We start from the raw sequence: 24051 nt of genomic DNA, 5'->3' as shown, positions 1-24051 counted from the left end.
AGCTACTGCTGCTGCTGCTGTTGTGCTGCTGCGTAAACGTCCGCGGTCTGTGGTAACAGCCTATATCAGCGCATCGTTGTCATAGAGATCAAGAGATGACAGCCCATAATAGTCTGTTGCCCGGCATCAGCCAATCAGCGCGTCGTTGTCTCTCTCTCTCTCTCTCTCTCTCTCTCACACACACACATTCTCAGCGCACGAGAAGTGGAAACCAAAACGTGGAGATTTTTATTTTATTTTTTACTATAATTCGTCCTGGGTCCGGTCGGCGGTGCCTCGCGGTCCGGACCTGGACCGCGGTCCGCCTATTGAGGACCCCTGCACTAGGGCATTCACGAATAATGATTTTTAGTATTCGAATTATTCAACCTCAAAGTATTCGAATAGTCGAATATTCGACAGGACTGGCCAAACTGTCAAATATTAAGTAAACTAGAGGCGAACATTGTGAAAATAGCAGATCTACATGCTCACAACGCCTCGCTTCACAATATTTATCTGTGGAACCGAGTCACATTAAATGTAATACCTACAATCCCAAGTGCTTGTCAGGGTGGGGGTCCCCAGTTCAAATATGTTTATTTTGGGGGTCACAGCCTAAAAAGGTTTGAGAACCCCTGGTATATAGAGCATTAACAAATTCATCCACCAGGGGCATTGACGACTCATTCTTATGACTTCCTATCTAGCCAAGCTTTATAAACTATATCTTTTTTAAAGAGAAAACAATAAAAAAAAACAAAAAAAAATAAAAAAGCGAATATTCGACTTTGGTGAACAACGTCGAATAGTGACTTTGATATTCGAATATTTGGTGAATGCCCTAACACACACACGTGTGGAAGGAACACGTTATTCCAACCAGTTCCTTTCCCCTCCATCAGGCGCCTCGGCTGGCCAGGAGGGAGGCAGTATAGAGACCAGGATCACTGCCCTAGGGGACACAGGGAGAACATGCAAACCCCACACGAAAAGGCCCTTTCGCCAACCCCACCTAGGGTGTGGGCACTGATGAGGAGAGAATACTCCCCTAGCGCACGCAGCGTCTGCAGCGGGAATCAAAACCAGGACCTTCTAGCGACAGCGCTACCGACTGTGCCATGGTGCCCCAAGATACATAATTTCTAAACTGTACTTGTATTTTGGACTCAAGGTTGAAAGTGGCTGAAATCAGGACACATCGGCTGCAAAATTGCCAATACAGATTTTGTCGAACACATTCGAAGACAAATGTATATATATATTTTATATTCTGGGTGAAAGAAAATACGACCGAACTCATAGAATCAGCGGTAGTGGGCAGGCACTTTTACCACTGTGCCAGGGACGTGCAGAGAATGTTAGAGAGGCAGGGGCTGACATTTCTAAAAGGGCCTTTTGGTGAAAATATTGAAAATAGCAGACCTCCAAGCTCACAATGCGTCGCGCTGCAATGCGTTGTGAGCTTGGAGGTCGGCTATTTTCGGTGCTTGATACCACACTGAACCAAGCATAATCAAGTCAATACTGGAGATGTGGCGTAACAGCATGGAATTCTACGCAGTGAGGCCAATTCTTTCAACATAAAGATGCTGCATTCAAGTTCAGGAGAGTTTGGACAAGGCAATTCTCTTGAATGCTGCCTTCAGGTATGGCATGGAAAGAGTGGCATTTGCATTTATTTCACCATAATAAAAACTGCATTCATGGTCTGGAGAGGGCACTTTTTTACAGACGGATAAAAGGGCAGGGGCCCCCTTTCATGTCTATGTGTACACGTGCCTGCACTGTGCTATGGAGGTTTGGTTCTTTTGACATTGAAAAAGGACTGAGAAGCAGTGAGTTTGGAGGAGTGTCCCCTCACCCCTGGCGGCTGTCGCAGCAGTATGCGCTTGGCCTCGTCCTCGCTGAGTGGCAGCAGCAGCCACACGGCGTGGGTCTGTGTCAGCCTGTCCAGCACGCTCATCCTCCTACGCAGCGAGTCATAGCCGGAGTCCCTCTCGCCTCCCACCCCGCCACAGTGCGGGGACTGCAGGTACACTCCACTGACCTCACCCTCCAGACTGAGAGAGAGGGAGGGAGAGGGAGAGAGAGGGAGGGAGAGAGAGAGAGAGAGAGAGGGAGAGAGAGAGACGGGAGACAAGGGAAGGAGGGAGACAGACAGAGAGGGAATGAGAAAGCAGTGGAAAACTGTCCCCATCTGCTGGTGGAAATGTGTAGAGCAGGGGTCTTCAATGTTTTCAGGCCAAGAGAGATGAAGCATGCAGGGACCCCCACAACCTCTTCATAGATTATAGTTTCATTGTTTGACAGCACAATCGTCAGTGTATTTTGGATTTGTCAATTTGTGTTTTCAGATATTTAACTACTTGAACCGTCAATACTTAATAAACTTGACCTTTCACTCTGTACTTAGTCTGCTCTTTTTCCCCTCTACACCAAACCTCTTTGCCGAAAATAGCAGATCTGCTATTTCCGGCTACAGTTCTCACAATATGGACACTGTTGAAGAACCCTGCTGTAGAGAGCATGCATGCTCTCCCGCACAGAGAAAAGACTGCGATGTAAATTACTACAAATACATAATTGTAGATGATAATTAATGCAATTTATACAGTGCCTTTCAAGATACCCAAGGATGCTTTACACCGACAATCTAAGAAAACAAACTACCTGTCACTACTGTATCAAATACTTAAGCCCCACACCTACATGCTTCATATACATAATACATAGCAGACTGCTGCAGAATGCCTTGATTTACCAAACAGAATCAACATTTCAACAAAGCCACGCAACACTTTTTTTTTCTCTTCTTTTCAAAAAAAGGAAGTAACAATTATTACATAATCGTCTAATCATTATTTGACATAATCACAATTATTTTGTCACAATTGTCAAAAGCGCTTACATTTTGAACATTTTCAAAAACAGTGGAAATAGCAGATCTACAAGCTCACAATGTGTCGCACTGCGACGTGTTGTGAGCTTGTAGATCAGCTATTTCCACTATCAAAGTTCTTTTTTAAGTATAAAGTTGTCAAATATGTCAGTATTTTCTTTGTATATTTAGGTCATGTGTCATATCTGCCATGTGCAACATCAAAGCCTACAAGCCATACAAAATTGTAATTATCAACATCAAAAACACAATTAAATCGTTAATCGCAATTATTTGAGTGACAATTAACCGTCATGTAAAATGTCATAATGGTGACAGCCCTAGTAAAAGGTTCTCCTCACCCTTGTAGGACCATAGGCTCCTTATCCTCCACAGGGGACGTCTGTACCATCTCCTGCTCCAGCTCTCCCAACTCCGACGCAAACGTGTCGATCAGCTGGGAAGGGAAGACAAAAGGCTCGATCAGAACGTCATAATCGAAGAAAAGAAAACGAAACGGAGGGAAAGAAAATGAAACGGAGACTGTGTGATAGCGGCGGCGATACCACGTCCAACTCATGTCCAAAGGCAGGGAAAAATTTTGTCAGTTTTCCTGTGTATATTACATCACATCCTAAAGGAAGCGTGGAGACAAAGCCACAACAATAATGACCCACTTACACCCAGATACACACCTTCACACTGGCACGGATCTGTGTGTGTCCAGGAAATGGAAAAAGGAATCTGTGTTCTACTGCAGGGGTTCCTAAACCTTTTTGTCTCAGGGCACCCCATAAAAAAAAAATCATCCGAGGCACCTCTACATTATAATTTTCACTCCATGCACCTTATGCTATAAATATAATATTTATAGCATATTGTTGTTGTCGGGTGGAAACCTTTCTTCAAAACCGTTCTTTTGTATTTATCATCTATAAAATGTACTAAACTAGTGAAAACAGCAGATCTACAAGCACACAACGCCTCGCATCGCAAGGCGCTGTGTGCTTGTAGATCGGCTGTTTTCACTAGTTTTGCGTGACAGTCTTGTATGATGAAGCAGGGCTTTGCTTTACCTAAAGACGTACACATTTGAAACTTGGAGATACGAGGTTTCTGCCCGACAGTGACGATATTTTAGTGATTATGTTGCGAGGAAAATGTTGAGATAATAATAGCCATTTTGGTCAGAACTGACTGAAAATAACTTTGTACTTCAAGTTTAAAATGATACTAAATATTTATTTCAAGTGTCCAAATAAATTCCAAATATTATCAAATTATCTGGCGGCACCCCTGGACTGCTGTCGCGGCACCCCAGGGTGCCCCGTCACCCACTTTGAAAACCCCTGTTCCAATGTATCCAATGTAGTTATTATTTATGTGTCAGAAACTCTTATAGAAACACTTCTAAAAGCCACAGACATTGTTTTTGGCATGTCATTATAGGTGAAAATTCGTAAAAAAGGTTGAAGATTTCCCCATATTTTTCAGAAATAGGTAAAATAGCTGATCTACAGGATCACAACGTGCTACATTGCACCATGTCGTGAGCTTGTAGATTGCCTATGTTCACTACTTTTGACACGCGTGACATTGTCATAGACTAAGTATAGCATACTGCAGTGCATAGATGTCTGAAATATACTGTATAAAATAGATGAAATATGGAAATACAAAGCTAACCTAACCCTGAAATGGTGGTGAAATGACCGTACAGACAAATACACACACACACGCGCGCGCACACACGCGCGCGCACGCACGCACGCACGCACGCACGCACGCACGCACGCACGCACGCACGCACACACACACACACACACACACACACACACACACACACACACACACACACACACACACACACACACACACACACACACACACACACACACACACACACACACACACACACACACACACACACACACACACACACAGGAAAACAGACAGACACGAACGAAAACAGACACCATTTTCCATCCACCTTATCTGAACTTTACAACCAAATCGTTGTAAACAAACAACTCTTGCAATCTGGCGGAAATGTAAACATCTGCACGAGAGCTCCAAAGCAAAAGGGGGAAACGGAGGAAGTGGTCAAGACAGCAGGATATGGATAACGTTTTGAATTTAACCCATAACCTCCTCCTTATCACTCAAGGCTATTTCTAGGAGGAGACAGATAAGGATTGTGGCTGCTCTGTATTGGCCAACAAACAGAAGCAGAATGGGACAAGATCCAATAGCCTACTACAGCCTTAAAGTTATACCATGTAACTTTTTTTATAAAACAAATCTTAAAATTGTCCTAACTGTTAAATCGCTAAAGTTTTAGAACACCCACTCCGTTATTTTCAGCTTTTAAAGCCTTCTCTTTATATGTTTTCTGTGATCCTCGCCGGGGTCCGGCGAGGACGAAATGGGTTTCCTCAGACGGGTGGCTGATATCTCCCTTAGAGATAGGGTGAGAAATTCAGTCACCCGAGAGAGACTTGGAGTAGAACCGCTGCTCCTACACTTGGAAAGGAGTCAGCTTAGGTGGTTCGGGCATCTAGTACGGATGCCCCCCGAGCGCCTTCCTAGGAAGGTCCTCGATGCGCGTCCCACTGGGAGGAGACCCCGTGGCAGACCAAAGACCAGATGGAAGGATTATATCTCCAAACTGGCTTGGGAACGCCTCGGTATACTCCCTGAGGGAGTGGAGGAAGTTGCTCAGGATAAGGAAATCAACCCCGGGACCCGATTCCGGATAAGCGGTTGAAGATGGATGGATGAAGTATAACAGCACAACTAGCAACTACTAGAACAATTGCTGTTGGTGTAATATACCAAACAATATACCAAACTTTTATGCGCATGTACATTTGAGGACGCTCCTTTATTCTCTCTTTGCTCTTTTGCACTCTCTTTCCTTTCCCAAATTCTTTCTGTCATTATTATTATTATTACCCTAATAATAATAATATTATTATTTATTTTTCTATTTGTTCTGCTGTTATATACCGCTGCATTGTCTGAAGGAAGCCAAACCAAAATAAGTATTTAATATGTAACAATTAAGTACAACCTTGAACCTTGAGCACTATATCTCCTGTGATAGCGCGTAAATGCAGTTCTGTCAACAATCGACTCACAATGCAAAGCAGCAGGTGGAACATATTCAGGGACGTGCTGGCCATTGGGAAAAGCGGGACAATTCCCGAACGGCCGGTTCATTCCCGGCCGGTCCAGGCCGGCCATTAGGAAAAAATAAAAAATAAAATGTCGGCCTTCGTAAATTTTTTCGCAAAGCAAAGCCCTGCTTCATCACACAAGGCCGTCGCACAAAAGTAGTGAAAACAGCCGATCTACAAGCACACAACGCCTCGCACCGCGAGGCGTTGTGTGCTTATAGATCGGCTGTTTTCACTAGTTTAAATCATTTTTTAAATGATAAATACAAAACAAACGGTTTTGGACATACAAGGTTTCCACCCGACAACGACGAAATATAACTCATGTAATTGGCCCACTGGCTTGTCACTTGTCATGATCTGAAATGGCAAATTTTTGAGTAGCAGCAGCACTATAGAGAGATCTCTCTCTATAGCGCGCAATGAGGGCCTCTCCAACTCTTTTTCCCGGGCTGAATCAGGGGCCCAGCACGTCCCTGAATATTTATACACATACTGTAGATAAGAGATGCCCGTGCTACTGAGCCAAGCTGAAACCGTAACAAGAAATACAGTAAATATCAGCTCATAGATTAGGGTGTTGGAATACTCAGACTGCTGGGGCATTTTACAAGGTCAAGGACAGATAGCATCTTTGCATGCTTAAAACCCATTTAGGCCTAGAATTATTTTAATTATTTATGCTATTTTTGAAAAATCGTGCATTTTTGTGCAAATCTTAGAATATAGGGCTTTGCACACAGACACATTTTTTTTTTTTTTTTGCACGGAATAAAACCGACAATTATTTTTTTTAAAGAAATCAATGATTCTCTATGACCTCATGCACACCGGCTCCGAATTTGCCATGTGGCAGGTGGCTGCGGCTGTGCGTTTTTTTCCCGATCGAACCCAGTTCATTGACTCCTTTTATGACTCCTCTTCGGATCCGCAGTGTGGATTCATTCCGCACAGCCTTGCACAGCAAATCCAATGCGTTTTAATCATGCAACAAACGGACCTGTGTGCAAAGCCCTTATATCTTTTTAAAAGCGAACATTTGTAACTCAAACATTTGCTTCTGGGTGGTCCCTGGAACAACATATTTTGAGACGGGGATCTGCAGCCAAATACATGTGATTTTGGGGGTCCTTGACATGAAAAAGTTTGAGAGCCACTGATTTAGAAGACATTTATAGAATCGGGTCAAAATATACCAAGACTTGCACAAATTGCACACGATTTTTCAAAAAATAGCAGAATAGCTTGCAGCGCTGCACTCGGTGCTGCTCACTGAGCTTGTATATCTGTTATCTTTTAATAGTTAAAACATAAAATAATGGTTAAAGTCATATCATCGTTGTCGGGTGAAAACCTTGTATGTCCAAAACCGTTCGTTTTGCATTTAGCATTAGCATTTAGCATTAGCCGATCTACAACAAACACATTTGAAACTTGGAGATAAGAGGTTTCTGCCCGACAGTGATGATATGGTGTCCCCGAAACAATATTTGATCAGATCAAGTGTGGCTCAAATCACTCCAGTTCTCAGATCTTTACTCTGCCTTCAAGTCTGCCAAATAATTCATCTCAAAATACTACTATTGCTTTACAAAGCACTGAAAATCAAGGGCCTAAATACATGTATTGTGCAACACAATCAGTGTTGATTTCGTCGACTAAAAACTATGACGAAAAATGTTTGTCGACTGTGTTTTTTTCACCATGTCTCAAAAATGTATTTTAAACCATTTTTAATGGAATATATCGTCGGACCATGTAAAATGGCTAGCTGGCTAGCGTAGGACGAGCCAGGACCACCCACGGCTCTACAAGCAGCTCAGGGTAAGTCAATTAATTTAAAAAAAATTGTTTTGGATTGAACATATCCCGAACATGTTCGGGATAGGCACAGAATGAGTTAAATACCCAGAAAAAAAAGGGTTTTCTGGGTGGCTGTGGCGACCCCAAAGGTTGCCGACTCAGGCGCCCTAGCTAAATCGTTAGAGCAAGCCGTGGGCTACATCTGTGCAAAACTTGGTGCTTTTAGACTGATTTGCACGAAATTAGCATTAAATGCTCCCCCTAAGGCCCCGCACTACTACCTATCTGGAACAAACTCCCAGAAGAACTGCAGGTCTGCTACAACTCACACTTCCTTTAAGTCACAGCTAAAGACCTTTCCGTTTGTTGAGTAAAACTATATAAAAAAGAGCACTGTAATTTTATTAATGTTATTTTTTTCCTGTTTTATTTTAACTCATTTTTTATTGTATTCAAATGTCATTTTATAATGTGTTTCTTTTGCTACTTCTTTTGTACTTTACAAATAAACGTGCCTTGCCTTGCAGCAGATGTGTTTTTCTAAGGAAACAGGTCGCCAACTCTGCTTGGAATGTTTGATAACATCTCGTCCCTGCAGCTTCGCTTCACTTCTACACAGGCATTACAACACGATTCAAGGGTAATGTTAATCTCTACTCAAATATCTGGGCCGATGTTGGAACTTGCATGCACAGTGTTTCCCAAACATTTCCATGTCAAGGACACCCAAATTAATACTTAATATTACGCCTTGGACCGCCAGGGATGCAGACAGAAGTTCTTAGTTGTTAGATTAGATTTAGATTTAAAGTTAGCTAGATTGGCCGAGTTTCCCAAAGCGATTTTAGCCCATCGTAGCTCAAGCATGGTCGTAGAGACCAAGCCCCGATCGTCATGTTCCCGGGTTTACATGGGTTCGGCAAAATAAAAGTCTGGGTTTCCGAGGCTACGGGCAGAGTGAACTACACCATCATTCAGATTTCATAAAGTGCTTAATAAAGTCTAACCCTAACCCCCATTGAGATAAACAGACAGTGATCGGATAAAAAGGCTTCTTATTAAAGAAAACAGAGGATACGGGTAATTATAGAATGCCGTACCATATTTAGACAGGTGTGAGACTTTATTAAGCACTTTGTTTGTGAAATCTACAATCTCACAACGCCTCGCAGCGCAAGGCATTGTGAGCTTGTAGATCGGCTATTTTTGGCAAAGAGCTTTGGAGGGGGAAAAGATCAGACTAAGTACAGAGTGAAAGGTCAAGTTTATCAAGTATTGACGGTTCAAGTGGTTAGATATCTAAAAATCAAACCTCGGTTCGAAGTGGAGCGGTGAATTTGAGCAGCTGTACCCTATGTGAGTGAGTGAGTGAGTGAGTAAACTGTGCCTGTGAGTGAGTGGTGAGTGTGCCTGGCCTGCACAAAACAGCGCCCCTCCTTTAACTAGTGTGTTGTGTGTGGCCACTCAAGGTATTGCCAGGCTACGGACACGGCCAGCCACCCAGCCACCCACCCACCCACCCACCCACGGACATACCCACGGACATACCTGTCTATTGGGAGCGCTTTCACCGCTCCAAAAACCCACATTAACATGAATCCAACATACACTGATGATGGTGCTGTCAAACAATTAAACTATGGGTGCGTTCGGAAACCCGCACCGGGTGTGTGGTCAGTGTAGTGAGTGCAGTGGGCGTGACGTTGGAGTGCGTTCAGTGTGGCTTATTTACGAACGACCAGTTTTAACCAGAGCCTTCTACCTTCGGAGAGTTGCGTCACTCCCGTTCACTTCATGGGGCCAGGTCTTCTACGCACACATCTATTGGCGTATAGTGACAAACGGCGAACCGGAAGTTTACAAAATGCATTGAAGTCTATGAGGTGTAAAGTGACAATGAACCACGTGACCAGCGCTGTTTCTGACCCCGCAGTGGCAGGACTCTCTGATTAGACGACTCTGGTTTTAACAGGCAGCTGTGTGCTTTTTCACTCTGAACTCTGAAGGGAAACTTTCTGAAAAGCAGCAGTTGCTGAGTAAGATGTATGTCTAATTCAAAACATTGGCATACTTGCTGTTAATTTACATGTTGATGTGTGTGAAACTATCAAGCCCAAACGACCAATTAAGCTGCAAATGCTGTATTTTGCGGTCATTTCCTCCATTGTTCACAGCTGAGAAGCATTCGAGACACGGCCATGAAAACCAACCAATCAGAACACCGCACCACACCACCACACCACCGAACCCCATCTTCTGAGTAGGGTCGGTCAGTGCGTGCACTCAACACACCAGTGCGCCGCGCACTGGATTTCCGAACGACAACGCACCAAGTGCACCGAATAAACGAACGACAACATGGCACACCAGTGCGTTGAGTGCGCATTTCCGAACGCACCCCATATGGAATCTATGATAAGCTTGTGTGGGGTCCCTGCTTCATCTCTCTCTCAACTAAGGGGTCCTTGGCCTGAAAACGTTGAAGAGCCCTGTAATAAGCCAAGGAGGCATCATCACCCATTATGTCACTGGTTCTTATAACCCACTAGGAGGCATCGTTTTCAAGCGTTTAGAGCACGACACAGCTAGGCTCCAGGCCAGACCACGGTGACCACAGGACCCAGTAATTCCCCCCCCCCCCCTGAAAAAGAGGACGGCTGGAGCCAGCTCTGTCTCCCCCCAAAAGCTCTCACTGTCAGCGCAATGTTGTATTATACCATATAGAGCATGAGTCAGCCAGTTAACTGCAGTGTTGAGGCAGCTGTGAGGTCTACGCAGTTACTAAACGAGGCCAGCGGTGGTCAAACTCAGAAACCTAACAAAGAAAGACAGTCTAAAAATGTACCCTGTAATGTGTCCCCGACGTTGACACACGCCGCTTATATTTTTATAGCCGACTGCTATCTATATACACGAGTGTTTCACAAACCTAACGGTGCATAGCGGCGTTGTCGGGTGGAAACCTCGTATCTCCAAGTTTCAAATGTGTACATTCTTTCGCAAAGTAAAGCCCTGCTTCATCATACAAGGCCGTCGCACAAAAGTAGTGAAACAGCAGATCTACCGCGAGGCGTTGTGTGCTCGTAGATCGTCTGTTTTCACTAGTTTAAATCATTTTTAAAATGATAAATGCAAAACGAACGGTTTTGGACATACAAGGTTTTCAACCGACAACGATGATAGGGTTGTTTGTTCTATCGTTGGTTTGATAGCTAGGAATTCATGAACAATTCTGTGAATCTGGCACGTTACTTGCCATGTCCTTGTCACCTACTTCATCATGGTCATATGGCAAGCAACACTCTTTGTTAAAGAGGTGTATTATGTCGGCCAAATTACCAATTTTTCTGGTAAAATAATACCCAAATGATGTAATCTAGTTTCACAGGTTCATTCAAGTCAGAGTTTTCAATCTCTTGCCAAAAGGGTTCTGGGCATACAAATAATGTATGTAACATTATTACATTGAGAATCATCACCTACTGCAAAACCAGAGGGAAATATAGACCACAGGTTTTCATAGGAGGACCGCCACGTTTTTTCCCCCCATAAATGTTCGAATAGCAAAACTCAAAATATTCACAGGGTGCCACATCGCAATGCACTGTGAGCTTGTAGATCAGCTATTTTTGTATTATTATTTCTTAAACCATTTTGCAATAGGGGGGCTTCAGCAGCCAGAGGCTATATGGCTGTGAGTCCTTGGCAAGTTCGCATGGAAAGATTTGTGAACTAAACAAGGCTACTGTATGATACAATGAAAGGGCAGGCATTGCCACTAAGGTTTGCCCACCTGCCCTGGGCAGGTAAATAAAACTTTTGGGCAGGTGAAGTTTGCATTCAGGTTGCCCGACCGGGCAAGTGCTCATTAGAAAGGGGAGGCAACCGTCTCTAAACACAACGTGATATATCTGTCGACCTGAACATGGCCAGCGCGCTCTGTCTTCTGGTCCGTGGAATGTAACAAGTATGAAAACATAGCCATATTCGATCATAGCTATGTAGGTATTTGGATTTGGAGGTATTGAGGTGTGAAATTTTTCATCGCACAGCCCCAGAAAGTAAAGAAATCATCGCACAAGAAATCATCGCACAAAATAAACGCCCCCGGTGTGTGAAGGAACTTAAGAAACGGAAAACACAGATGAAGGGAAATCTTTCAGCCAGAAAATGAAGGTCAGTGAACACAGGAGTTATTATGAATGCACTGTGGAGCGCTAATGGCAACACATACAACCAGGGGCCTTGTTTAACACTGATGACTTTTATAGCGATGGAAAACCTTCTATGTCCAAAAAACCTTACTTTTCAGGAAATTGGCAAAAAAGAACCTGTGTTCCAACGGATCCAATGTAGTTATTATTTAGTCACAAGCTCTATGGGTCTTCAATGTTTTCAGTCCAAGGACCCATTAGTTGAGAGAGAGGTGAAGCAGGGATAGATTCCATATGGTTTCATCTTTTGACAGCACGATCATCAGTGCATTTTGGATTCATGTCACTTTGTGTTTTCAGATATTTAACCACTTGAACCGTCAATACTTAATAAACTTGACCTTTCACTCTGTACTAATGCTGCATTCACACTGAGAGAAGCCAAGCTAATGGTTTGCTTGGTAATTCAATGCATTCTCTATGCAAACCAGCTTTAAAAAATTCCAAGCTTCTTATCCAGCTTGGAAATTTTAAAAGCTGGTTTGCATAGAGAATACATTGAATTACCAAGCAAACCATTAGCTTGGCTTTTCTGTATGTGAATGAGGCATTAGTCTGCTCTTGTTCCCCTCAACACCAAAGCTATTTGATGAAAATAGCCGATCTACAAGCTCACAACGCCTCGCAGCGCAAGCCGTTGTGAGCTTGTAGATCTGCTATTTTTGTCTAAAGTTCTCTGAATATGAATGCTAGGGTTCAATGAAGCAATAAGCTACACGCAGCATGTGGTTACCTGGTAACCTGAGAGGCGTGGTGAGACACGAGGCGAAGCCGAGTGTCTCCAACCCTCTCAGCCGTTATAAAATACAGGTAACATATTGCTTTTCTAAAATGGCAAAATGAAAAATCTTAGGCATGTACCAATTAAACTGTTCTATTTCACTAATAATTCACTACAAGGTCTACAGGAAAGTAGTTCCCAGCTACAAGAAAGTAGTTCCCAGCTTTTTTGCCAACAACACAGGTGCAGATAATTAGTGCACTGTGGAACACTGTGGAAAGAAATAACTCACCTGGGTTTGATATAAACTGATTCAAGGTGTACCACAGATTCAAGGTATACCACAGCAATTAAAGGGAAACCAGCCAATCAAAATCAAGGAATGGAACTAGCCGTTTTAGAAGTGGAAACACAAAGATTTGGAGGAACCCCTGTAGTAACTCTGAGGGCCCTCTAGGGGTCCCAGTCCCCCTGTTGAAGACCCCTGCTCTAGTTCATACTTTTCATTGGTTCAATATTTATAAAAAAAAAAAAAAACACAAACAGATTTAACCACTTTCAACCTGGCGTCCATATTTTGGGCACGTCATTACATTTTCTAAAATGTAAAAAAAGACAATAAAAATGTATTTCAATAGTGAAAATAAACTACAATACAATAACCACTTTTACGAACTACAATAACTGCTTTTGCACTACACTGTCATATGACAAAGTATAAAATAGGCCATTAATTTCTAACGAAAAACAAGGTTTCTGCCCATCAGTGAGTCAGTGACCAAACGGCTGCTACCAAGAGAGGTTCACAGGAATAGAAACTCTTCTATTCAGCGCTTTGTTTGTCAGACCACTCCCCCCTTCTGTCATCTTCTGTGTATCTGTACGGGAAACACAGTACTCTCTGCTCTGTTTCCTGTCCAGATACACGCTTGAGGTTGGAGCGCATGTGAACAAACGTGAACACACATGCTGGCACGCAAGCTCGCATACACGCACGCACGCACGCGCGCGCGCACACACACACACACACACACACACACACACACACACACACACACACACACACACACACACACACACACACACACACACACACACACACACACACACACACACACACACACACACACACACACACAGGGACGTGCAGAGAATGTTAGAGAGGCAGGGGCTGAAATTTCTAAAAGGGCCTTTTGGTGGAAATATCAAAAATAGCAGACCTCCAAGCTCCCCTGCGACGCGTTTTGAGCTTGGAGGTCGGCTATTTTCGGTGCGTGATAGATACCACACTAAACTAAGCATAATCAACAGAGAGGGCAATTCTTTCAACATAAGATGCTGCATTCAAGTTCAGGAGAGTTTGGACAAGGCAATTCTCTTGAATGCTGCCTTAAGGTACGGCATGGAAAGAGGACATTTGCATTTCTTTCACCATAGGAAAAACTGCATTCATGGTCTGGAGAGGGCACTTTTTACAGACAGATAAAAGGGCAGGGGCTCAAGCCCCCTTTGATGTCTATGTGTGCACGTGCTTGCACACACACACAAAGACACAAACAACTTATAAACCAGGAGTGGCGTCATTTATTTTGTAACGAAATGTTTGTGCTTGTGCGTGCGTGCACGCGTGCATGTGAATGGTTTCTCTGCATGAGCCGTCGTTAAAGCCGTGGACCGAGTCAATCAGGAAATATGTGTTCCATTTTGAACACACGCAAACAGTAAAATCCTTAGTGTTCATTTGAATCTGAGAGGGTATGAGTTGACCCAAATGGGTCAAGGTTTTTACACTTTTAGAGTTAAACTGACACTGAAGGGTTTGACTCTGCATGGAAGGCTTTCAGAGAACCTAGGCCTGATGGAAAGAGTTGTGGAGACAGAGCACATAAGATATGATATATTCCTGCTGCCTCCATCAAAAGAAATCCACCAGTGCATGCAGGTAATAGCTAGTATGATTCCTTATAAAGTTCAATTAAATCCTCTTTGGTCCAGTGAAGCAGAGAGATGCTGTTGAGAACGACACAGTTTAAAGAGACAACTCAAAGTAGGGCATTAAAGTCTACAGATTGTGTGCGTGCGGCTCAACATTAGTCAGAAGGCTCAATATCTGTTTGGTGTTTTCAATATTGTGTAAACACATTAACAGGTAAGATAAAATTAAAATGAACAAAAACATCACTTTCACAGTACACACTTGTCAAGACGCTCAACTCACATGAGCGATGTGCACTGCATTTTCATTCGTCAGCACGCACGCCCTAAACATGAATTTCGTCTTTTTTTGCTAGCTCGTCAGGTAAACTGTGCACGGCTGGCCAACTTACAGAAAAATATAGGCCTATGGTAATAATTATTAACCTACTTGTGCTGCTCACGCACAGACGCATCAAGGGATTGAGATAATTGCTAGGCAGCTTGCCAAACCCCTAAGGTGTCCAGCTATGCAAGCGTTTCAGTTAACTTGGAGAGTTACATTTTTCATTTCTACACTCTCAAAGTACCGGTATGTACCTCTTTTACCGTTGTTTCCCAGGCGTCTATAATTGTTGTTGGAACTAAGTAGATTCACTTAAGTACTGTACAATTTTGAGGTATTTGTACTTTACTTGAGTGTGTCCAATATCTAATACTTTTACTTCTACTCCACTACATCTGGGATACAAACATTGTTAGTTTTACTCCGCTACATTTGAAAACTTTAGTTACTATAGTTACTTTGCAGATATAAATTGTAATATTAAAAAACATACATCAAGCACTTTAGCCCTATTTTATACTGTGGCTTTATACCGTGGCTATTATGCGACGCGTTGTGAGCTTGTAGATCTGCTATTTTCAAACATTTTATACTTTTACTTTTGGTACTTTAGATACATTTTGATGCCAATACTTTCATACTTTTACTCAAGTACATTATGAATTCCGGACTTTTACTTGTAACGGAGTATTTCTACAATGCAGTATTGATACTTTTACTTAAGCAAAACATTTGAGTACTTTTTCCACCACTGCCCTTAACACCAAAACTCTTTTCTGTAAATAAAATACTGTAGCAGATCTGCAAGATGACATCGCGGTGTTTCGTGACATGTCGTGTGCTTGTAGATCCACAATGTTTTGCAGAATGTTACGCACATGCCTGTTATGTGCATGCGCATAATAGGGACTCTCTATGGTTTATGTGGTTAAAACAATGATTTTTACCAAGTACTGTCTGGAGATATAAAAGTGGAGCAAGTGAGAGCTAAACAATCCAGCAGAAGTCTTGAGTAAGTGGTTCTGCAGAAGCCGTTGAGCCGTACACTCAGATATGACATAATGACTGGCCAGAATTATCCGCTTGTGTCATCTGACCCTGAAAGGATTCAGGCTGACGGAGACCGCAGCACAGAGAGAGAGAGAGCGAGAGAGAGAGAGAGAGAGAGAGAGAGAGAGAGAGAGAGAGAGTAGACCAATATATTAGCCTGGACGAAATATCAGCCAACATTTCACTTTGATGACAGCAATTACGCAGCCGACGTGCCCCGATTTTTAAACACTTTCAACCTGGCATCCATACACGTTTTCAGTCCTTTAAAAAAAAAAGCAGATCTACAAGCTCCCAAAGCGGCACGTTGTGACACGTTGTGACACGTTGTGAGCTTCAGGGGTACACACACCGGATGCGGTGGTGACGCGGACATGGCGCGGACATGGCGCATCAAAACATACGGCCCCGTTATTTTCAATGAACTAACCCACACCGGCGGCATCAGACGCGAGCAGCCGCGGGTCTGCCGCCTCACCTGCCGCGCCGATACGACGCTGTTCTATTTTTCCAGCGTTGCCGCGCGGTGAAAATGTTCTCCCCACCGGGAGAAATGGATGCGGCGCGCTGCCGTGCGGCGCATCCAGTTGGTGTTACCGCGCAGGACTTCACGCACGTCAATACTGCCGCCCGCGTCTGGTATGTGTTCCCTTCTGCAGATCGGCTATTTTGGAAGACTACTCATTAGGGCTTAAGTGGTTAAATAAAATCTATTCTAGTTGCAAAATTAAATAAAATCTAAGCTGTTCAAATAGCTTGGAACATTTTGCAGTTCTTGACCAACTAGCAGTCCATACTAGGGGTGTAACGATATAGTAACTGTATCGAAATATCGTTTTTAACTTAAAAAATCGAAGTATATGGAAATGAAAACAGCTAAAATCGAATCGTATCATTTTATTTTGTATCGTATCGAATCGGCAGTGCAAAGAATCGATTGTATCGATACCACCTACTTGTGCATATTTAGCATTTTTAAGAAGAAAACGTTTAAAGGAGGGGTTTAATTACTTTTCCTTTCCACATAGCTACACTGGTCTATCGATAAATGTGTTTAATCTCTGGGTTCATGTCAAGGTGCAGGTTTGTCAATATATAATGTCCATGTATTTGGCAGATAATCACTGTGTTTACTTATTTATATCCATAATAATACACGTTTCCCTTAAAAACCTGCACTATCCACACCTTTCACACAGATTTAATGTCTTTGCTAAATAGTTACTATATCGATTTTAAATCATTGAATTGAATCGTATCGTATCACCATGAATGAACCAATATCGTCCATGTATCGTATCGTCAACCATGTATCGTGATATGTATCGAATCGCTATTAAAATGTATCGTTACACCCCTAGTCCATACATGGGTGATCGGCGGTGCCAGAGTATCGGTCGGTATCTGCGAGAGAGAGCTGGCTCATTATCCGTCTCTAAACGCCCCCTCTTCCTGCAGTAAGGAAGGTTTAATGAGCCGAAGATGACGACATACTGCATGCTTCATCATATCTGAACACAACTGCTCTGTGTGTGAGCGCGTGCGACCCATGCATGTGTGCCTGCGTGCGTGCGTTCTGTGTTCAAGATCAAGAGTCAAGAAACGACATGCATCCGAGTGAGTGTAGAGCAGAGGTCTTCAACAGGGGGTCCGGGACCCCTAGGGGGTCCTCAGAGTTACTACTACAGGGGGTCCTCCAAATCTTTGTGCGATAGAACCTTTTTTCTCCTTTTTTATATTAACCACTTGAACCCTAGCGCCCATATTCTGAGAACTTTAGCCAAAACTAGCAGATCTACAAGCTCAGCGCGAGGCGTTGTACAGAGTGAAAGTTCAAGTTTATTAACTCAGTCGGTGCCGTATGTAAAGTGGGACCTCTTATATTGCCGTTTCGCCAACAAAGTGTTAAAAAAATAGTGTGCACGCTGGTGCACACATTCGTGCACAGATCATGCACTATGCATGTGCATGCTTTACACAGCTTTCAAACAAAAAAGTCCGCTTGGAAATCCGTTCAGGCATTCAGGAGAAAGGACCCCTTAGGTTTTCTTCAAATGTAAACAAACATGGCTGCCATGTTTGAAAGATGGGGTTGGTATGGGGGTTAAACATGCAAGTTCGCGATCGCGATCATGCCTAGTACATTGTTGGAGGTCCAAAAAATGTTTTTTTCAAAAAAACTTTTTGAAAAAAAAAAAAAAATCCAGAAGACGTCTGGCAGGGAAGGCCATAGTTAAAAAGACGTTTTTATTATAGAAACGTTTTTTTTTGGCAGGGTATGAGTTAAGTATTGACGATCGTTAAATATCTGAAAACACAAATTGACATGAATCCAAAATACACCGATATATGGAATCTATAAACAGGTTATGGGGGTCCCTGCTTCATCTCTGCCCCAACTAAGGGGTCCTTGGCCTGAAAACGTTGAAGACCGAGGGGGAAATTAGAAGGGGAACGCAGCGAGAAAGAGCAGATAGGGTGAAAGTGTTTTATTACTCCAGTGTGTGCGCGTGCGTGCGTGCGCGCGTGCGCGCGTGCGTGCGTGCATGTGTGTGTAAGCGCACACGCGTGGGTGCGTTTTTGTCTGGTGTCCAACAATTGCAGCTGGCATTCTTCATTCCTCTTCCTCCCCATGCAGAAGAACAGCAAACACTATGACAGTTAATCTGGATGCAACTCTTACTTTGAAATCGCATCGATCAATGTGTTATAACAGGGGTCTTCAACGTTTTCAGGACAAGGACCCCTTAACTGAGAGAGAGATGAAGCAGGGACCCCCACAACCTGTTCATAGATTCCATATACTGTAGTTTCATTGTTTGACAGCACAATCATCATTGTATTTTGTATTCATGTCAATTTGTGTGTTCAGATCCGTATTTAACCACTTGAACAATAGTGTCCATACAGCCTGATTATGGATCCCACTGGAGAAGATGGATGGAAATGGTATATATCGCTCGTTTTCACCAGCGCCGGCAGGTTAGCTACTCACCAGCGTCACAGGTTAGCATTTCACCAGGTTAGCATTCACCAGCGTTAGTTTTAATGAGGATAAGGTTAGGGTTAGGGTTAGAGTTAGGCTTATGGTTAGGGTTTAGAGTTAGGGTTAGGGTTAAGGATAGGTTTTGGTGCACCTCTGCCACGGTCCAAGTGACTACATCCGGTTCAGCCAATCACAAGCTTCAAAAATTAGTCCGGGGCGTGGTTATCCATCTTTCCCAGTGGTCATAATCACGCGTCAATAGATAACTTGACATTTCACTCTGTACTTAGTCTGCTCTTTTTCCCCTCTACACCAAACCTCTTTGCCGAAAATAGCCGATCTACAAGCTGTAGATCAGCTATTTTTGGCTAAAGTTCTCCGAATATGGGCGCTAGGGTTCAAGTGGTTGATATAAAAAAGAAAAAAAAAGAAAACTTTTTCTATCACACAAAGATTTGGAGGACCCCTGTGGTAACTCTGATGAAGACCCTTTGTGTTATAACTGTTGTGAACATTATGAACCAAAGGGTGGTGTTCTAATAACATCAGAAGATCAAGCACAACTACAAGCCATGCATGCAGAAATACATGTGGATTCAAAAGCAAGAGATTGAGCAAGAACTGCTCACAAACGAGAAACAGACCCAGACGTTTGAGACACAACAGACAGCAAACATGGAATGGAGGGCCCAAATATGCAAACAGAAATGATGACGAAACAGACAATCTGTGGGTTGTTCATCCATCCATCCATCCATCCATCCATTTTCATGTCAAGGTCCCCCCAAACAGGGGCGTCAATTGGGTATGGCAGGGATATGCAGCTGCCATACCCTGGGTCCAGGGGGGAACATAAAAGTTACTTTTAAATATAAATCCATGAATGTCTCTTTGTCTATCTGTTCTGGTTATTATGTTGTTAAATTACAGTAAAATAACTACAAATGAAAAATGGTCACTTTAACAAGGTATTATAATGATATCCTCCACACTTGTATTCTCCCCATCTTGACAAAATGGTACAGGTGCAATTCATTATTGTTAATTGTAGCACGTTTACTATATATAGCCTATGGCAACTTTAGCTGCACTTGAACAACCGTTCCAGGCTGCCATATCCAGCCCAAGAAACCATAGAAACGGGGGGAAAAATGTAATGAACTTCTTAAAATAAATGTATCATGCCTGTTGCTAAGGTATCTTCGCGCGCGTGCAAGACACCAGTCATGTTGCCATACCTTAGCCTTTTCTGAACTGACGCCACTGCCCCCAAATTAATGTGTATTTGACCACAGACCACAAAAACACAGTCAACGAACATTTTCCGTCATAGTTTTAGTAGACGAAATCAACACTGTAGCCGGGGACCCAGTCACCAAAATGGGAGGGGACCTTTGATTTTCTGCCGTACTTTTTATTTCTGTTTTATCTATTAGTTTGGTCATTAAGGTCCACAGAATGAGAGGCCTGCTCTGCCGGAAACATCGCGAAAAAAAGTTATGGCCATTTGTATATTCACTGTCCCATTGACTCCACAAGAAACATTTAAAAAAAGAATAAAAAAGTCTGCTTTAATTAGCATGTGAGGGGTCAAACTAGGGGTTCTTCATGATTCTGAATCCATTGCAAGCATTTGTTTTGCATGAAAAACATTCCTTGGGCTAGATTTCAGCCCCACAAAACTGTGAAAAGTGATGAGTTATCCCTTTTTTGTCCACTTTTCACAGTTTTGGGCTGCCGAAAGTTAACCCAAGGAATGTTTTTCATGCAAAACAAATGCCTGCAATGGATTCAGAATCATGAAGAACCCCTAGTTTGACCCCTCACATGCCACTTAAAGCAGATTGTTTTTATTTTTAAAATATTTCTAGTGGAGTCAATGGGACAGTGAATATACAAATGGCCATAACTTTTTTTCGTGATGTTTCCGGCAGAGCAGGCCTCTCATTCTGTGGACCTTAATGACCAAACCAATTGATAAAACAGAAATAAAAAGTACGGCAGAAAATCACAGTTCCTACCCTATTCCTTGAGCTTTTGGGCTTGTGGGTCCCCGGCTACTGCCAATGAGCTGCTGGTCAGTTCTTACCTTGAAGAAGCTCCCGCTCCTGTCCATGGGCCTGGGGGGAGGAGGGCTCCTGGGCGGCGTGACGCTCCACTGGGCCATGTTGTTGTTGCTGCTGCTGCTCCGAGAGTGTCCCCTCCTTCCTTCCGCTCCGCGTCTGGGCTGGACTGTTTACGTCTGGGACGGCTCGCTGTCTGCGGCCCTGTGCGGATCAGACGGACAGAGAAAGAACCAGTCAGTCACTTCGGGGGCTGTGGTGCGACTGTAGGAAATTCCTGCTTTGGCCACAGTCAGGAATACTGAGGAGGTGCTGCTGCCTGGTCCGCTGGAATGCTCACGTTCTCTCTCAGTCTCTCGCTCTCACGGTCCCCCTCTCTTTCTCTTTCTCCTTCTCTCCCCCTCTCTACGGATAGTCACATTTAGAACGGGCACACATCATTGTGTATCATTATTGAAAAATAGCAGATATACAACCTCACAGCGCGGCACTCGGTGCCACGCTGCACAGGGCAATTATGACACATAACTTAAAAATCTCTGCTGTCGGGCCGAAACTTCCTAACTCCAAAATGTTCATTTTCGGGAAAAATGAGCTCAAGTGGAGTTAGGAGGTTTTGACCAAAGGGCTTTTTACTACTTTTCATTGGTTTCATTGGTTCACACAGACGTAAAGGGTGTTCAATAGCACATATTTATGAAAAAAAGAGAGGGCCAATCGGGTGGAGTTAGCTGGTTTGGCAGAAAGTGTGGAGTTAGGAGGTTTTGTCGATATACAAAGAAATTACGGTACTGACATATTTGACAACTTTATACTTAAAAAAAGAACATTGATAGTGAAAATAGACGATCTACAAGCTCACAACGCGTATAGATCTGCGTTGATCTGTGTAGATCTTGTGTAGATCTGCAATTTCCACTACTGTTTTAAAGTGTTTGAAACTATATTAACATTTCTCAACATGGAAACGAATATGACGATTATGCAAAAATAATTGCGATTACCTCAAATAATTGCGATTAAGACGATTATGTAATAATTGTGACAGCCCTAGTCACGTTCATTTCATTCTCTCTGTTCGTCCACAGGTTCGGACTTCTCTCACACACACGCCTCACATTTTCTGCACCCCCTTTCTTAACACTTCAGTGACCTTCTTCGTGTCCAAGTTATATTGCTGTGTCCTCAAACGCACTACATTCATTTTCCAGCTGGAAGCCCGTGGATGGTTCCAACAACACCAGAGTGATGTCCCACCCACGCTGGCAGTATGTGACAGGATTCCACATCGCAACATTGTATGTTTGAGACTTTTCAGAAGGACACGGAAACGAGGAACCTGTGTTTCAACGGATCCAAATGTAGTTATTATTTAGTCACAAGCTCTTGTTAATACTTTCCATTGGTTCAATATCTATAAAACGCACAGACAGACTTTCAACTTAGTGTGCCTATTTTGAGCATGTTATTATAGGTGAAGATATACATGAAAGGACATACTGTCACAATTATGACATTTTACATGACGATTAATTGTCAGTCAAATAATTGCGATTAACATTTCTGTTTGGCTTGTAGGCTTTGAAGTTGCACATGGCAGATATGACACATAACCTAATATACAAAGAAATGACTGACACATTTGACAACTTTACACTTTAAAAAGAACATTGATAGTGGAAATAGACGATCTACAAGCTCACAAAGTCACAAGGCGTCACATCGCGTCACGTTGTGAGCTTGTAGATCGGCTATTTCCACTGTCCACAAAATAATTGCGATTTATGTCAAATAATTGCGATTAGACGATTATTTAATAATTGTGACAGCCCTAGAGATCCAAGGTGTCTGCCCGAACAGTGAGGATATTTAAGCACAGGCACTTCCTTGCATCTCCCAACTAGGTATTGTGAAACCAAAAAGTCGCTCATTGGAACTGGACAGTGTTTTCTTTTCATGTTCGTTTGTTTTTGTCACACAAGTTCAGTCCATATTGTCCCGTGTTCACTCCCAACATTTTCTCTATATTTTTGTTGCTTTTCGCACTCCCTAGCCTCCCTCCTGTGCTTTCATTTCCAGCCCAGGCTGAAACTATTATAGCAGCTTTTCCATCTCTGGCAGTGTTTCACCGTGCAAGTGAGCCGGGGCGATGCGCTGTCCATACACACACGCTTTTATCTCACACAGGAAGGAAGCCATCGCCCCCTCCATCACAGGGAGACGGAGAAAACAACAACATAGACAAATGGGACAGAGAATCTGGATGTTTGGACCATGTCCACGAACGGCCCCTGCTCTGCAGTCTTCTACCATGCACTCCCCCCCGAAAGGGGCAAAGCAAACACACTGCTAAACAACCAGTCATTTGCATTTTTTAAGACCTCCTAAAAAGCCTTGGATTATCCTTCAATTAATTGCAAAAACTCTGTTTGTCTGCATCCATTTATCTCCTGAAGATGATGACCAGTCGATCTAAGATTGCACATGGGCATTGAGCACTGGCATAGGCAGGGACTATCAAAGCTGACTTTACAATTTTCCAAAATTGAAGCTGTTTATTAGATTTTTGACAAGACTGAGGAGATCTGAACGTGGCCTATATTGGGGACCCCACTTTTTAGAACCAGTGTACCGGTATTAAAGTTATACCATGTAACTTTTTTTATAAAACAAATCTTAAAATTGTCCTAACTCTTAAATCGCTAAAGTTTTAGAACACCCACTCCGTTATTTTCAGCTTCTGAAGCCTTCTCTGTATGTTTTCTATGATCCTGACCGGGGTCCGGTTTTCGCGCAAAAATTACGTCATCATACACTACCGGCCAATCACAGCGAGGGTTATACACTGCCGGCCAATCACAGCGCATCTTGAAGTGGGGTCGCTAGCTATCACAATAGGGCGGCCATATTTGTAG

General features: G+C 43.1%; 1 protein-coding gene across 2 annotated transcripts in view; it reads right to left on the bottom strand.

Moving 5' to 3' along the window:
• Positions 1-24051, bottom strand: part of LOC308281187 (ras and Rab interactor 2-like) — a 79495-nt gene that overhangs the window by 40202 nt on the left and 15242 nt on the right. For both annotated transcript variants that reach the window (XM_080721303.1, XM_080721304.1), the window contains exons 2-4: positions 21163-21340; positions 3223-3317; positions 1844-2042 (exon numbers count right to left, since the gene is read on the bottom strand). In XM_080721303.1, the coding sequence (XP_080577429.1) occupies positions 1844-2042; positions 3223-3317; positions 21163-21240 (372 nt within the window). In that variant the 5' untranslated portion in view covers positions 21241-21340. The remainder of the gene's footprint in view (positions 1-1843; positions 2043-3222; positions 3318-21162; positions 21341-24051) is intronic.

The sequence above is a fragment of the Nannobrachium achirus genome (genome assembly GCF_963921795.1).
Source record: "Nannobrachium achirus genome assembly, chromosome: 3".
Classification (NCBI taxonomy): domain Eukaryota; kingdom Metazoa; phylum Chordata; class Actinopteri; order Myctophiformes; family Myctophidae; genus Nannobrachium; species Nannobrachium achirus.
This window is presented reverse-complemented; position numbering and strand designations above follow the sequence as displayed.